Genomic DNA, 16,947 nt, shown 5'->3' on the forward strand with positions numbered 1-16,947 from the left:
ACAATTGAACAGCGACCGCGTCGCAACAAAGATGACTGCACCCTCAGTATCATCCCGGCACCTGCCGTACCATCCGCCTTGACAAACACCCCATCAATGTTCAGTTTTGCATATTCTCTGTCAGGAGCTTCCCAATCCCAATACATCTTAGGCCTTATTTGATGTGCGACAGGAGGTTTGTACCCAGAGATATCAAGTACTTGTTTACCTTTCACTGGATCTGCTTCTGAATGTTGCCTAATCATGCAAAGAAAAAAAATAGATAAAGGCCGGGGTAATGAAAACCGTTGCATATTTATGCTAGAAAAGACAGTCATGAGGTATATCTACTTTATTATGCAACAAAGAAGAAGAGGGCCTTTTTCTTTTTCTCTTTTCCTTTTCCTTTTCCTTTTTCTTTTTCTTTTTCCCTTTCCCTTTTTTTTCATTTTCTTCTTTTTTCACGTGGATGATTGAGCATATGTGCTTATATACACTACACCATGTTATGTCGCATCATATGGTCAGGTTCCAGCAGCCGGTCAGCAGTAGATCTCATTTGTTGATCCCTACTCGATCGACCAATTTTGTTTGTCTTCTGCTAGCTACACCCTACAGCCGAGCTGGCAGATCGTCTCACTGATCGAAGATCAAGCCACCAGCTAACCACGGCAGGTAAATACAAGTTATATCGTCGCATTCTTATTAGCTTTGTTTAATTGTGACAAAGCTCTGGAAGTGTACTCAAAAGTCGTCGTCGTTGCATGTCCATTTCCAGCGGTGAAAACGATATGGCAGGAGGACTAGATCAGCTAGTGGCGCTCTGGAGAGAGTGGGGGATCCAAGTGCTGGTGCTGCTGAGTTTAGCACTCCAGGTAACTCTCCTCATCACGGCGGAGATCCGCCGTCGGAAAGACTCCGGCGTGCTAAGGGTCGTCGTGTGGTCGGCATATCTACTGGCTGACACAACGGCCATATACACTCTGGGCCATATGTCGGTGACCAGCAGGTCGCCGGAGCACCAGTTAGTGGCGTTCTGGGCTCCGTTCCTGCTATTGCACCTTGGTGGCCAGGACAACATCACCGCCTACTCCATCGAGGACAACCATCTGTGGCTGCGCCACCTGCAGAGTTTCGTTGTGCAGGTCCTCGCGGCCGCCTATGTCCTCTACGAGTCATCCATCTTCGTAGGCGGCCGCCGGACCATGCTCGGCCAGGCCACCATCCTCATGTTCGTGGTTGGTGTTGTCAAGTACGGGGAGAGAGTATGGGCACTCATGTCTGCCAGCAGTAGTGCCCTGTCTGGGAAGAACTACAACAGTTTTGGCAGGTTGCATTTTTGAATACCTCACTTATACCAGAACTTTGAGGGATGGACAATTTCTAGCTCATGACTTGTTGAACGTACCCAAGCATCTACTTAAGGGGCCGTTACCTCTTTTGGCATTTGACTCGAAACTAGGTTGTTTTAGCTGGGAGGACATGTACCATGTTGCTGAGATCCAACTCTCGCTGATGCACGGCATCTTCTACAGGAAGAATGAGTTGATCCACAATTGGTACGGGTATTGCATCCGTGTTGCCTTGCTGCCGGCCACTGTCACCGCATTGCTGCTGTTCCGTCGAGTAGGTGACAAAGATGGTTTCAGCAAAGTAGATCTCGTTGTCACTTATGTTTTGCTCTCTGGAGCCGTCGTCCTGGAGATCACATCAGTGCTGAGGGCCATGTCCTCCACCTGGAGGTACCTGTGTTTCACCCGCATCCGCATTCTTCCTTGTTGTATGCCTCCTATTAGTCGTCCATTGTTATATCTTCTTGAACTTGTATTTCAATCTGGGGAGCTCGTCAGACGGGCAATACAGAAAGTAGGAATACTTAAGAGGTACTGGTCAGGCTCCATGGGGCAACACAACTTTATTTACATGTGCAGCCACTGTAAGGACAGCCGAGGCAGCAAAATCGCGAGATGGATAGGAAGAGAGGACTGGTGGAACACACTGGTTTACACGTCCTTGTCTGTCCCCGTCTCGCTAGATTTCAGCGAGCTGCTGAAGGAACAACTGCGGGCAAGTGTGGGCGTCGACAAAGAGAATCGAGACCACATCCAAAACTCAAGGGGCCGGGCGGCGCTGAAGAAGAGGGGGTTGCATGAGGAGCTGGCCTGGAGTGTGGACTCTGAGCTGGATGAGAGCATCCTGGTTTGGCACATCGCCACTGATGTCTACCTCAGCTGGTACGAGGCGGAACATAAACGCCTGCCACATCCTGCAAAGGTAACCCAGGAGCTCTCCAATTACATGATGTTTCTGCTCGCAGCACGTCCCTACATGCTGCCTGACAATGCTAGTCGCCAAAGGTATATTGAACTGTGCAACAAGGTGATCTATCATCTCCAATACAACTCGGCCGTGGATTTGATCAAGTTAATGCAGGGGCATGGAGATGCTCTCAATGCTGAACAAACTCAGCCTGCCGTTGTGGTGGAAAATCTAGTAGTCGATATGCCTGCTGCTACAACCAAAGAGAGTAGTGTAACATTTGACAGAGCATGTCAGCTTGGCTCGAAGCTGATTAGCAAAGGGCTGGAAACACCTGATGCCATGCTTGATCTGATCAGCCAAGTGTGGGTGGAGATGCTCTGCTACACAGGACACCGGTGCAGGCCAGATTCTCATGCCAGACAGCTGAGCAGTGGCGGCGAGATCACCACCGTCGTTGCCATTTTGATGGAATTCTTGAAATCTGATTTTTCTGAAGTTCAACAAAGAAGAGCGGGATGCTGAGTTGGGGAGCCCGTAACACTAACACTCTGAATGTTAATTCTATGTAGTAATGCTATCACACCACCATAGATAGCACCATGATTGGCAAAAGATAAGCCTTTGTTTTGTAAAGATATCTATGACAGGCAATCAATAATAATATCCATCGTCGGGCTTTGCTTTCCCCTTTCGTGCTTGGATTAACTCGGTCATCTCGATGCATGATCACCAGGTATTCTTGCTCCCCGTCCTCATAGATGCCGGCAGCTTGTATCTGAGTACGGCCACGTCGAAAGCAGCTAGCTCTACATATTTCTTTCTCTTTTCCCATATTCACTAATCTTAACCACTTGTGTGTGTATGCACCACACCACTCCGCGGTCTTGCTAGCAGTACTCACAAACTACAGAAAATAAGTCATACTCGAACAAGCAAACAGCTTAGGTTGGTATAGGGAAAATAAGTCAGCCTCCATGGTGGTCGAATTTGAAATGATCAAAACGTTTAATTTTTTTTTTTTGAAAGGATACAAGTGTGTAAATTTTCAGGACGAAATACGAGCTGGATCACCGTGCCTCACGTATGGCTGGAGCTTGGAAGGATAACCATGCGTTTGGACGGTGGCAACCAGAAGTTGATACTATTATCTGCCTAAATAAGCATCTCAAATATGTGGAACTTCAAGGGTACCGTTATAAGTTTATGACACTAGGGAAGAAGAATTTGCAAGTTTTCTTATGGCTGGAGCAAAAGTCCTCAGGGCCATGCGAATGATGTAAGGTGGCAAAGCTTCGTCGAAAGCTCAACTTAGCTTTGAATGGAGGAGCGACATGGCTACTCTCCAACGAGAAGTTGACAGTTACAACGTGCGTGAAGTTTGCATTGTTTGATCTCGGGATTAGAACAACACAATCGAGTAAGCATCAACTACTTTGCTTCACGGGAGATGATAACCATTCCTTACCAATCCAGCTCGTTGTCAAAGCAATCTTCAAGTTGACTGAATCTTTCTCGGTCAGCGAAACTACGACACCGAAGTTCAAGAAACCACAACAGGCTTGTATAAAAGGCAATATGGAACTAAAAACACAGAACTACAGCGCCATGACAAGTTGGGCCTATAGGGGATAAACCCACAAGAATTCCACCAAGCACTGCAGAGGATGCAGCAGTGCTGACTAGTTAATGCCAAATGATCAAGTGATGTATGCTCACTGGGACTGTTCTGAAAATTCTGTTTTCATCCGGTACCATTAACCTGACCTCCAGTTCCACTTGGATATCAATGATATCAGCATTTCACAAGTTTCTCGACTTCCTTTACAGGAAAAGACAAGAAAAAGATTCAACCAAGACTCAACCAGTTTACATTTTTGGTCGCATCGCTATCAACGAAAAGATGTTCCACCTTCCCTTCGCCCATTCATCTAACTCTCTGCACCACTCTTGCTATTGTAAACTTCTCACACATGTACCAAGTCATATAACTACTCCAAACAAAAGTATCAGAAAACTTGACGCAGCCGGTCCTAGCACTTTAGCTTCTTTGTCGAGGCGGAGTAGCCACTAGCACCTTCCACGAGCCGTTTTGCAAGGTTGCTGCTGGTACTGCTGCCGCTGTTCATCCAACTACCCTTAGGATCAGCCACCTTGAGATCTGCAGCGTCGTACCTGATAATGTTGGTCACAAACGCGTATATAGATGTCTCGGCTCTTGGCAGACTCTCCCTTTCAAGAATCGATTGCTGCCCGGCACGAGACTGGCGCTCTGCAGTGCACTTCAACTCCTGCAGGACTAGGCTTCTATCCCTAACAAAACTCTCCTTTTGCTTCTGCACGGATGCCATTGGAATTTTATGGTAAGCAAAATGGTAGATCCACTCACAAGTTCACAGGGCATTATGCAAAATAACCACTCTAAAAATTAATAATATGCAGAGAGGTACCAAGTATCGAGAAAAATAGGTTCATTTGATCATTTCACACACCAAAGAAAATGGACGAAGAGGGTATTTCGACAAATTTAGCTCTCTGGAGTAGCTATGATCAGTCATGTACAATTGCGATGGTATTTCTTAAATTACACCTCTTTACAATAGCACCAGCTGGTTTCCGCCAGTTACTGATCCTCCGGATCTGAGCAAGATGCAGTACAAAAGGAATGGGGGCAAACTCTTGTGGATTGCATGGAATATTGATGCTAATATGGAGATTGGAGAAATAAGAGTTTTCAATTTCCCTGTTTCCCTAAACACATGTCCACAAGTAAGTGAGGGATAGGATGGCTGTCCATAAGGACGGCAGGGTTTTGATAACCCATGTTGCATCAGAAGTTCAGAACACGCAAAAAACAAAGGCACTATCACATTAACTGCCTAACACCTCCTGCTCCTAGTTCGTTGCTAAAGTTTTAAACTACACAATCAACTTTGGGCAGCAAAGTTAGAAGATAAAGGTTTATAGCAACTGCTAACCTGGAAATTAACATGGCATTCAATTGACGAGCTTGAGCAGCCACAACCATCACTGAAGTTCAATGTCAGCAACATGGAAAATATGCTAGTCATTGATGTTTCCCTACAGAAGTAGGCAATTTCCTGATGTGAAACATAGCACATAATATTTGAAAATTGAAACATTTCTTTCTCTGCGTGATCAGTTGGCACATATTGGCCGGGGGACTTTGCAATCTCCAATATACCTCTGCAAAGAAAACGGTTGCTCCATAAGCACTACAGGCTTCATGTCAGATCTGTCTGGAAAGGAAACCTGTTGATGAATAAGATTTTTTTTTTAGCATATATCAGTAACAGAAGTATGAAAACTAGATTTTCATCAACCTGTTGATGTAATACTAATATTATCTCCTTAGTCCTTACAGGAGCATTTAATGGCATAAAATAAGCATACTAGTACACAACAGTGTGGACATATTATTTTGAATAACCTCGATTGACCGAAGAAATGACAATGGTGCTCGCATGCCATGAACGCTAGTTACTCGCAGAGTCCATCTTACACATTTCTCTGAATAGAAGAAAGAGATAATGCAGTATGAGAGGCGGGTGCTTAAACCCATTTTCATACAAAGCCAGTTAAAGCATTTAGCTGTCCAATGATAGTTGCACACAAGGAACTTAATGAGAAATCAAAATTCATTTCCAATTTGTGAAGGACACCATACAGAAATTTATATACCACACTTCGTAGTTTCACTGTTTATATGGTGACCATAAGGTTTGCAAAGAATTTTATCATCTTCAGCTGCTCAAAATCTTGTTAATGAGGCAGTTTTGATGATGCCAACATTCAGTTTTGTCACTAACCTTGACTGGTTTATGTATCTACTAGAATTTGACAGAGCTAGGTAAGGATGAAGATTTAAGAAATGGTGAGACAACCCTACTTTTCACTGTGTGCCGAAGAAGAAGTTGAATGAAGTCAGTACGTATATATGGAGGAATGCGCAAACTCAGAATGCACATCACTCCAGCAATGACCTGTGTTGACGTGGTTAAATTACAATAGCAAGGAGACATATAATAGCAACAAAGGAAACTGAACAGAAACAGCCACCTTATCCACAAGCCCATGGATGACAAGGCTTGCCTTTTTATCTTTCGGAGTTGCCTGAAAGAGAAGATTTTGTAAAGCAATCAGAATGCTACTTATTGTGGGTTTATCAAATGCCATTAGAAAGTTGCAGTATTTTGGATTTACTATCCCATATTGCGCTGGTGTTCTTTAAATGCTTAAGCAAACAGTGTTTCAATCATTATATTCCATTCTAGAGCATTATTTATTAAACTTTAAATGAGGTAAATATCCTTTGTTCAAATTTAAATATTTAATCGGCATATTGCACCTGTTAAGGCTGCAAAACCAGTTCCTAGGAGATCATAAACATGGAAAATCATCTCCTTCAATTCACACCTTTGAACTGAATCAGGAATCCAAGTTCTAAATGCCATGTCTCAAAAATAAGTTCCAGAGTCAAACTTGAATTCAAAACCTCAATTTTTGAATTGTTCAGATTTTATATTTGAGTGACTTAAATCACAAAGTTTAGTAAGGCCTAATGAAACAGCCAAATAAACAACACTTAAAATTTCTAAAAATGGTCTGACGGCGTCTCAGTCATTCAGAGGTAAACAGTATATGGTGGCATATAAGAGTTGAAACATAGTTTGGTGCTACTTAAAAAATTCCCAACTTCAAAAAGTGCAGACGTAGCATTAATATTTTTGACTGATTTGCAACAAAATTTGCCTATATCATAAGTACAATATGCATATAAAACAGAGATAAGCATGCAAGTTAGTGCTTCTCTTTGGTCCATACTTAAAAGAAAAACAACAATATGCTTGTATTTAGTTGTGTGCACCTGAAGATTAACAATAGCAACCTTTCCCCCATTCTTGATTGACAACAGAGGCATATTACATGCAGGAGTAATCTGCAAGCTGCACATTACTGGATATCAGAAAAGAAATAAGAACAGAATCATGGTTCGTTATTATCATAAAATATGTTCAACCTGCTACCTGCGAATTAACAATGAACAAACAGAAAGCAACAATGGTCAGACTGATCAAATGAGAGGGAGATAGGACACAATGCCTCTCACTGGATCATAGGCAAAAACAACCAAGTATATAGCAATAGCAGTAGCACAGTCCATGCACAGAAAGGGGGGAGATAGAGGATCTCAAATTCTTGACTACTATATATGCTAAATATGCACTGCACTGCAACATGGCAGTGCATGAAGAATGTTGAGACTCAACCATGCATCTATCTTTTGATGCATCAAAAGTGACTGGAAAATATTAGTCATACAATCGTTTCATCCAGATCAAAGCTCCATTCTTTAAAGGAGCAAGGACTAGATCGCTCGTTGAAGTAGAACTAGGGATGCACAGACTGGTATCGGTTGATCTCATGCAGCAGCTTAGGTCACTGACCATTATATCTAAATCTAGGATGTCTTTTTGTTGCAGCTTCAACATACAACGGCCTGATTAAAAGCTTTCCATTCTTGAAAGGTTTGTGTATTTCATTCTGGTTGTTGCCCATCTTGGTCTTGTAAATAACTTTCCTTACCTATCTATGCATCAAGACACAAAGCTTTTTGCGCTTTCTCAAGAGAGAAAAAAACATGTATCGCTGACAAGCATTTTTGACACAGTTGGGACAGGCTACAACCATGCCCACTGAATTACTGTTTTTCTCACTTCCCATCTTTCTCGGCTCCAGACACTTTGGTGATGGTGGTTGGGGGTGCTTATTTAGCCGTGCCAAATGACTGGATCATCTTTGCAACTTAGGTGAAGGATGGTGCGTGTTGTACATGTGATCGTTTGCTAAAGCCAATAGTCTTGCACCATCCTCAGGATCAATCCTAGCGCCAGATTTCCACGAAAGGATGATCTACACAAAACCACTGTTCCAAGCACTTCGGCAAAGAAACAGGGATCGTAAGTTCTAACACTATGACATAGTACTAAACTTGCAGTTTCTGGCATGTTTAATCATACATGCATATAACTAATGGTGCATTTAAATTTTGAAGCATCTACAGACTTTTGTACAGCTATTAATCGAGCAATTGATTTTTCCCATATTAAACATGAGAATCATGCTTACTAAAAACTGTTTGTTGGTGTATTGCAAACAGTTTGAAGCAAATGGCACCTGGAGAGTTTCCCAAACTAAAAAAAGAGAAGTACTAACTACAGTAAGTATGCACCCCTCGTTATTTGCCTCCATGGTATATATAATAATGTGGCAAAGAGTTAGGAGGATTTATCATTAAACTAGTAACATTTGTTGGCAAGTGACAGTGTTTGTAACCATAATGAAGAAGGAAACTGAAGAGAAAACTGCATCTATTGTGTGAGGGTAGCATGACAAACCTAGTTCCTAGACATAGGACAAGATCAGCTGTTCGACACTGCTCCTCGGCAGAATTCATCTCCTCAGGGGGTAACGCATCCTGGAAATCAGTGGAATTATTAATGAACTGAGACAACTTCAAAGAAGATGCACAACAGTTCATGTCTCTCTCTTTTCATTGTTAAAACATTTTGCCTGGAGAGCATGACATAAGTACCTTTCCACTATTAAACATTTTATTTTGAGAACACAACACCTAAACAAATATTTCTAGCAACATATTATAATAATCAAGTAAATTCACCAAGTATCATCCTAGTTGTGAATCTCGAAGGTAATTTTGAGGTAATACTTTCTTTAGTGATTGATTTCAAAATGGGATATTTGTGGGCACTGAGGCAATTATAACCATATTAGAATAGAGACACACAAATCTTGTAGCAGAGATTAAGCAAGTGCAACACTAAAATAGTAATATCATGTATTGTCTAACAGAATTTTTCGTTCACAAATAAGCATTTTCTTGATAAAACACGCCGAGATGAAAAAAACATTGTAGCTCTTAGTGTGTACCTCCCAATCAAGAACTGTATCTTTTAATCTAGCTCCACAGTTCTTGTCTGTACAACGCCTTGGAGTATCCTTCAGTCCTATTGTCTCTATTTCAAAATCACGAAGGTACCTTCATACAGAGGAGGGATTCAGGAAGAGCTATCTGAATAAACCAACAGAAGAAAAAGGAACTATTTGTGGTGTTCCCCTAAGAAAGTATAAAAAAGTAGGGTAAGATAAAGCGTACTCCATTTTACAGCATGGGCAGACCTCCTTGAAAGAATTTCCATGCAATTCAGCCAGCTTCTCCCTTGGGAAGCCAGAACGCAAATGTAGGCTGTCAACATTCTGGCAAACACAACCTCCACAAGCTCAAATTACATGGATAGCATAAATACGATTGCGGTAAATGAAGCAATTTGTTTACGACAAAAAGAATATTGTAACAGAGGACATACTTAGCAGCAAAATCTGTGAAACACAAAACATGAGCTAAAATATTCAAACTGGTATATTATAAGTCTACTTTTAGTACTAATAAATATCTGCAGCTCATATAACTAATTTTGCAACAGAGCAAACGTTTCCTAAGAGTTGACCTTATAATAGTTAACTGGAGCAAAGTTCCCTAAAGTTAAACTTGTACAAGTGACTCGGAGCAAATAAATCCTTAAGAATTAACCTTATAATAGCAAGTCATTGGTAGTGGAGACAGACACCAATAAAAAGCCCATATACAGTACATTCAGTTGAATTATGCACCTGGCTTATGACAAACTTTAGGAGACCTGCTCTTTCCAATTCAACTAATGCCATATGAGTCAAGGTTGGAGCAGCTCGGTGAAATGGGAGTGAAGCATCAGGAACACCTTTTCCTGCACGCTACAAAACAAATGTGACATATATACAACTGATTATTTATTCAAACAATGGTTTATCATGAAATCTAGCACCTGGCTTATGATAATAACTACTACATGAATAAGTATGGTTCGCTAACATGGTAAAACTGCATAACTACATAAAGCTTTTGGGGGTACCTAAGTTGGATAACAATAAGGAAACTAACTGATCTACAAATCATGCATTAAAACATGAAATAGACTGCACTCAAGTCAAATAAATATATCACGTTTGCAGTCAAGCATCGAAATATAATCTAAAGAGAAATAGATTCAAGCATGGAAGGGAACCATAATAATAAGAAGCAACAGAGCCTACCTGCAGAGTCCACACACCCTTTGGGCCTCGGAAATCAGGTATGCCTGATGAAGTTGATATTCCTGCTCCGGTAAACACCACTAGATGCTTACTCTGAAACAATAAGGGCTAGTTCACTGATAATGCTACATATAAAACACGACTAGAAATTTAATTGGCATCCATTGATGGCAACCCAACCTTTTGCACCATAACTGCAAGCTCTTCTATCTGCACCATAATCCAGCAAAATGAACATTTAAACAAATGTTTTCTTCAGAAAAGAATGTTAAGTAGTAAGATAATAACTACATGTCATAACACGGAATTTTACAAGTGAATAGGACAAAATCACCACCCACCCACCACCAAAAAAATACATTTGCCACAATTGTTGACAATAATGGTTTCAATCTGGGGGTTTCTCCTCAACATCAGAAAACGCCCTTGTAAAAATAACAATGAGATCTGAAGTTAGCTTTCCCTGTTCTCTAAACACTTTATGCCCTTCAGTACCTAGTAACTAGACTCCTAGATTAGACTACAAACAATTCCTCAGCATGAAGGAATAGTATTATGCACTACAGACCATACTGAAAGGTGTGCAGGGGGCATGTTCTGCCTGAAATTATCACACGAGGTTAGAAACCCCGCAACCAACGAAATTGTAGGCCCGACAAGTTTCACACAGCCTCAATATCTATTTCCTTCATTTATTCAACTATAAAACCAATATAATGGTAATGCGATATAATTTTGCAATGCAGTAGCTACTCAGTTCCCCAAAACACTGGTTCTTTCATGAAATAATTGTTTTCAAATTTGATAATCTTTTATAGAACTTACTAACCACAACTTCTCCAACACTATTAATTTATAGCAGTGGCACACATGGGTCTTGATTGCACAAACCACAAAAAAGAACGCTGCGGTAAAAAATATTTCTCTCTTTATTCTTAGCCAATCATAACTAATCACACCCAAAAAAAGGCAAGAAATAATTAGCCTAACAAAAGGGAAGCATAAAGCCATAAACAAGAGGTCACTTACAGCCTGAGCAAACAAAATGAAAAAAGGGTTTGGAAGTAGGCAAAATGATCAACCTTCCCTTGGAGGAGTTTGGGGGAGTCGAACTTCTCAGGCATGCCCACAGTGCCCACATCCTCTCGGTAAGACAGCTTCTCTGCATAGCCTAGCGACATCTCTCTGCTCTTCTTGAGGTTCTCCAAACCCGTTGCTGTCTTCCTGTTCGATCTAAAAGAAGCAAAATGACTGTTCATTGTAGTAATTATTCTGTGGACAACAGTATTTGATAGGGGAATTTGATCGTGTATCACTTTCTACTTTGGCACTTGATCATATCCTTGTACATTGTTTTAGTAAAGTATACAACCTCCGTTCAGAAATATAAGATATCTTGGATATTGCAGTATCGACTAGAAACAGACTGAAATGAACGAATAAACATACTAAAACATGTTATATACATCCAATTCGGAAAAAAGTTCGAACATCTTATACTTGTGAACAGAGGGAGTAGCACTTACCACTTGGCTAAAACCACATTTGCACGCTTAAGCAGTTTTTAAGTACAATGACTAACTAGTCACAAAAGTGAAAATGTCACCTTGCCCTTATGGCAATTCATCAAACTGGGCAACTTAGAGCAGAAACATGACTCACCCCTCACCCCGCCCGAGCTGAGCAGGGCCCATCTCCTCCAACACGGCGACAGCCGCCCGCCTTCGCGCCTCCCCTGCCACGGCCGCATTCCGCCTCGCCGCCATTGTGCCTCTCCTTACTCCGTCGCATTCCATCCCACCGCCGCCACTCTCCCACACGCAGTCAGGCACGTAGAGGTCAGTATCGTCGAGGTCCTCCACCTCCCCCTCATTCGCCTCCTCGACACGCGACTCATCCCGACGTACCGAGCCCCCAAGCAGGTGCGCCACCTCCTTGGCACTGTCCAGCGGTCGGCGGCGCGAGTCCAAGGCCGCCTTGTACTTCTTCCGCAGTATGGTGGCCTCCAACTTGGACTTGGCCTCAGCGACCTCGCGCTCCTGCGCTCTCGCAGCGTCTAGGTCAGCGAGCACGGCCTTTAGCGCAGCCTTGTCCTTGGCGAGCTTGCGGTCCCGCGCATCAAGGACGCGCGCGACCGCCTCAAAGTCGGCCCTGTGGCAGGAGTTGGCGAGGTGGGCCACGAGCTCCCTGCCAGAGAGGAGAGCAAGCTCGTCCTGGGAGACGGAGGCCATCCTGTCCTGCGGCAAGACGGTGGTATGCGGCTGCAGGAGCTTGGCGGAAACAGGCCCTAACAAGTAGGGGGATTGGGTCAAGCAATTGTTCCCCCAAAAATTTCATCTTTGCACAGGCGGGGTGATCCATTCCCCCGACCGGCAAGTTCCTGACACTACATCAACGCCTCCTGTATAATTCCCCCCCTAATGTCGAAACCCTAACACAGTCCATCGATTTCTGCTTGGCGGGAGCGGGGAAAAGGAACGCGACGAGCAAAATGCTTTGGAATCAAGCGTTCGCGGAGCGTGCTTACCGGCGAGACAGGCGAATCAAGTGCAGATCTCCAGTCCAGTCTGCCCCGGCAGCGGAGGAGGCGGTATGGGAGCAGCGAGCGGCCGGGAGAGAGGAGGGAGGACGGTGGGGAAATGGAGACGGCGGCGGTGGGGTGGGGGGGGCAAGACGAAGGCGACGAGCGAGAGGAAGGCTGGTGGGCAACGGACTTGGACCCAAGGTACGTGCGGCCCGGTTCGATTAGAGCCTGTTTGTACTAGAAAAAAAAAGATTAGAGCCTGCTTAGAATATGGCAGGCCCTTCCTGGTAAAGTTTAGGGATTTCCATGTAAAAGAACATTTGCTCAAAAAATGTAAAAGAACAAAGTAACGCCTCAAAAAATGTAAAGAAGAAAGCTTGGGTATTTACTTCAATACTGAACTTTCTCAACAAATATTCAGAACCACACATGCGCAAAAATAAGTTCAGAAAAATCATACCTCCAATCCAAGTAAGCAATACAGATGTTGGTGTAAGTTTTTCATCTTTTTTCATAATCTTGGGCAAGAGAGTTCCCAAGAGTTTTTCTTTGCAAAAATAAACTATTTTCTTCCTACTAGCGCCTTGTGACTCTTTGTGTTCATAACTCCACCTGGCAGTTAATTTCCTAGTCTTTGCTTCGAGTATAGGCACTTTGTATGACGCGTGCGGGAGGAAACATGGGAAAGTATTTTACTTGAACACCATGGCCTTTTGGACTTCGTATTGTCCATATGTCCATTATCCATGGTGTGTGTCGGATCATCTCTCCAGAGAGCATGAGTGCATTCAGGTACATCACTTCGTGCAGATATGTGTCTGTGTCATGCATGTTTCAAGCCTTTCTTGTTGTCACATATCCATTTTTTGTAAGGTTTCTTGAATTGCTTACGTTCCTAGTCAACACTTAGGATGTGTTTGATAGGGTGTATGGATGATGCATGAGGGTAAAAATTCCCTACTCAACCCACTTTGGTAGTTTGCACGGGGTTTCCTCAGCATGCATGAGCTCATCTCAAATACCCCCGTAACATGCACGAAAAGAGAACACCCCCGCAGTCATTCGCTAGTTAGCATGCATGAGCTTAGCCCAAATACCCTTGTAACATGCACGTAGAGAAAACACCCTCGTTTGCTAGTCAGCATGCACGAGCGAAGAGAGCAACAACGTATTTCAAAAAATGTTCAGAAATTCAAAAAATGTTTAAATGTTCAAAAATCCTAAAATGTATAAATTTACAAAAAAAGATGTTTGGATTTTATTTTATTTTCATATTTTGTTAAAATTTTAAAAAATTGTTTTAATTTTTTTTAAATGTTCAGAGTTTCAAAAAAAATTTAAATTTTCAACTTTTGTTTTACTTTTGAAGAAATGTTCATAAATTCAAAAAAATAGATTTTCACAAACATTTTCAATTTTCCTAAATTTATTTAAATTTTCAAAAAATGTTCTGAATTTCAAATATGTTCATACTTTCAAATTTTGGTTAAATATTCAAATTTTGTTTAAATTTTCAGAAATTTTCAAAATTCCAAGTTTTGTTTAAATTTTCAAAAAAGTGTTCACATTTTCCAAATTTTGGTCACCATTCAAAAATTATTCAGAATTAGAAATTGTTCAGCATGTCTAAACAGATGCAAGCTGTCAAATTAAGTCTCTTGAGCATGTCTGAGCACATACACCGCTACTAAAGAACATCAAATGCATGTACTTGGCATGTCAACACTCAACATGTATGAGAGGAGAACAACCATGCTAGGTTGCGAATGCTACCAAACACACCCGTATTGTCTAGCACTTGTACCAGTCGCCCACCAGATATATGTTAGGGCATCTCCGATGTTTCGAGTCTTGCTACAATTGGTTGAGTCTGAGAAGTATGACAGTGTCGACAGGGGTGACAACACAGACATGACTTCTGGTTAGTGATGATCTTCAAGGACAAGTTCGAGAACCTTGGGGGTGAAGACCCCATGTTTGATTCATTTCAAATAAAGGCATGCACGTGTCAATTTTTAGTTGAAGGCATTGTTTGAAGTTTTGTTGAACATGTTCAACGTGGTGAGATTCTCTGATATATGGCATTCAGTGGTTGGATATGACGCCGATGGTGCATGCGGTTCGATGTTTGGGGTTATCCCTTTTTGCAAGGAGTCAGGGTTACAAAGAGTGAAGTATATATTTCAATCCCGAACTCGCTCTAGTTTAAATTACAACCCTGAACTCCAATGCCGGTTAGAGCACAACACTCAACTCTCAAATCAAATCCATTCAAATTACCCCTCTCACTTGGCCTAAAGGTGGTTTTGGCATACGTGGCAAATATTTGATCGAATAGATTGGGATGCAGCAACCACGTCAGCACTCACTTTTTGTCAAAATTTTACAAAAAATTCAAAGTGTACATGAAAAGTTGAAAAAATTATGCAAATCAAAACTTTCACATTTCGTAACAAACATATTTAATAATACAATAGAAATTCAATTTTAGACCTTTTTGTCAAATTTTGATCAAAAAATCAAAGTCCCAGAAAAATTTGAACAATACTACCATGCTGAACAATCTGGGAAAATTTCACACTTTATTGACAAACATATTTGGATACACAATAGAAATACAATTTCAGCCCATTTTGTCAATTTTTGACCAAAAATTCAAAGTGTTCAGAAAAAATAAAATAAATATGTAAAATCAACACTACATGCTGACCTATATGGGGAAATTTCACACTTTTTGACAAACAGATTTCAAAACACGGTAGAAATTCTTTGATTCTTTTACAACAACTACAGCCTTGAGTTCGGGGTTGCAATATGCACTTTCTAGGTTATGAAAGGTGGGTTTTGAAGTTAAAGTTTGTCACTAGGTGTCAGTGTTCACTATTCCATGATAATACTTTGCCATCATTTTGTACATTTAAAAAAATATTCAATGTCTTCATATGGTATTGGCATTGTGTGGATACAGAAACTGGGCGTGCCTTTCATATTATCTTGACGCATTATCGAAAAAGGCCACAAAAGATGTTGATGGAGAGAACAAGGGTGAAGGGTGGAAAGGCTGGAGTAGTTCGTGAGAAAGGTGACGCTCATCACTTGTCACATACGAATGGAACCATGTTTTCACTTACGATAGAGAGTATTTTTTTACTTTTTTGGAAACAGTTCATTGGAAGTCATCACCTATTGGTAATTTATATGAAACATTAGATTAACATTGTCTTTCTTGTCCGTTTTCAGATTGCATGTCCAGATTCATAGTTACTCCCTCCGTTCCAAAATATAGTGCGCCCGCGCTTCCCGAGGTCCAACTTTGACCATAAATTTAACCAACGAGACCAACTGCGGCCGGAGAAAAAATTATATAACTGAAAACTTCATTCGAATACGAATTTACTGATATAATTTTTGCTCCCGCCGCAATCGGTCTTGGTAGTTAAATTTACGGTCAAAGTTGAAGCACGTGGATAGAGGAAGCACTACATTATGGAATGGATGGAGTAAAACAAAGGCAACATTTTTATTCATTTCTACTATCATAAGACAAGTGTACATGAAAGAAAACATATTCTCCTTGTTAGCGGGAGAGATAAAAAGCAAAACATAAATGATTGCGACAACTTGAAACACTCATCCATATCGGAAAGGCAACTTAAGGGTTTGCTTCGGCATTTCCGGATCCGCTCCCGCCGCCATGGCCGCTCCCACCATTCTCCCCGCCTCCTTTGCCACCTCCACTACCCTTAACACTTGCATTTGCATCCTCTGCTCCATAATAGGTAGACTTGGCGGAGCTAGAACCGGAGCCGGTGCCACTGCCCTCTCCATGACCGCTAGATCCATCGTAACCTCCGGCTTGTCCTCCGCCACCACCGCCGCCGGTACCATCAGCGCTAGAATATCCAGGGAAAGCAACAAATACTCCTCCGGCTGACTCGCTAGAAGCGACGCTGGAGCCATACCCGGCTCCGCTTCCGGATCCACGGTACTGGCTCGCGCCACCGCCGCTGCCT

At 41.9% G+C, this 16,947-nt stretch overlaps 1 protein-coding gene and 1 pseudogene across 1 annotated transcript; one reads left to right on the forward strand and one right to left on the reverse strand.

The window, feature by feature from the left end:
- Positions 1-513: 513 nt before the first annotated feature.
- Positions 514-2,922, forward strand: LOC123184561 (uncharacterized; annotated as a pseudogene).
- A 1,041-nt stretch (positions 2,923-3,963) lies between these two features.
- On the reverse strand, positions 3,964-13,057 carry LOC123187286 (NAD-dependent protein deacetylase SRT1). The gene is made up of 16 exons (XM_044599099.1): positions 12,938-13,057; positions 12,073-12,697; positions 11,493-11,643; positions 10,591-10,620; positions 10,411-10,503; positions 9,952-10,071; positions 9,437-9,537; positions 9,211-9,319; positions 8,658-8,737; positions 7,127-7,205; positions 6,319-6,372; positions 6,149-6,242; positions 5,690-5,769; positions 5,444-5,511; positions 5,217-5,319; positions 3,964-4,574 (listed from the first exon to the last, which is right to left on the reverse strand). The coding sequence occupies exons 2-16, from the start codon at positions 12,639-12,641 to the stop codon at positions 4,272-4,274; spliced, it is 2,034 nt and encodes a 677-aa protein (XP_044455034.1). The 5' UTR covers positions 12,642-12,697; positions 12,938-13,057; the 3' UTR covers positions 3,964-4,271.
- Positions 13,058-16,947: the final 3,890 nt, after the last annotated feature.

This window comes from Triticum aestivum, chromosome 2A (genome assembly GCF_018294505.1).
Source record: "Triticum aestivum cultivar Chinese Spring chromosome 2A, IWGSC CS RefSeq v2.1, whole genome shotgun sequence".
Classification (NCBI taxonomy): domain Eukaryota; kingdom Viridiplantae; phylum Streptophyta; class Magnoliopsida; order Poales; family Poaceae; genus Triticum; species Triticum aestivum.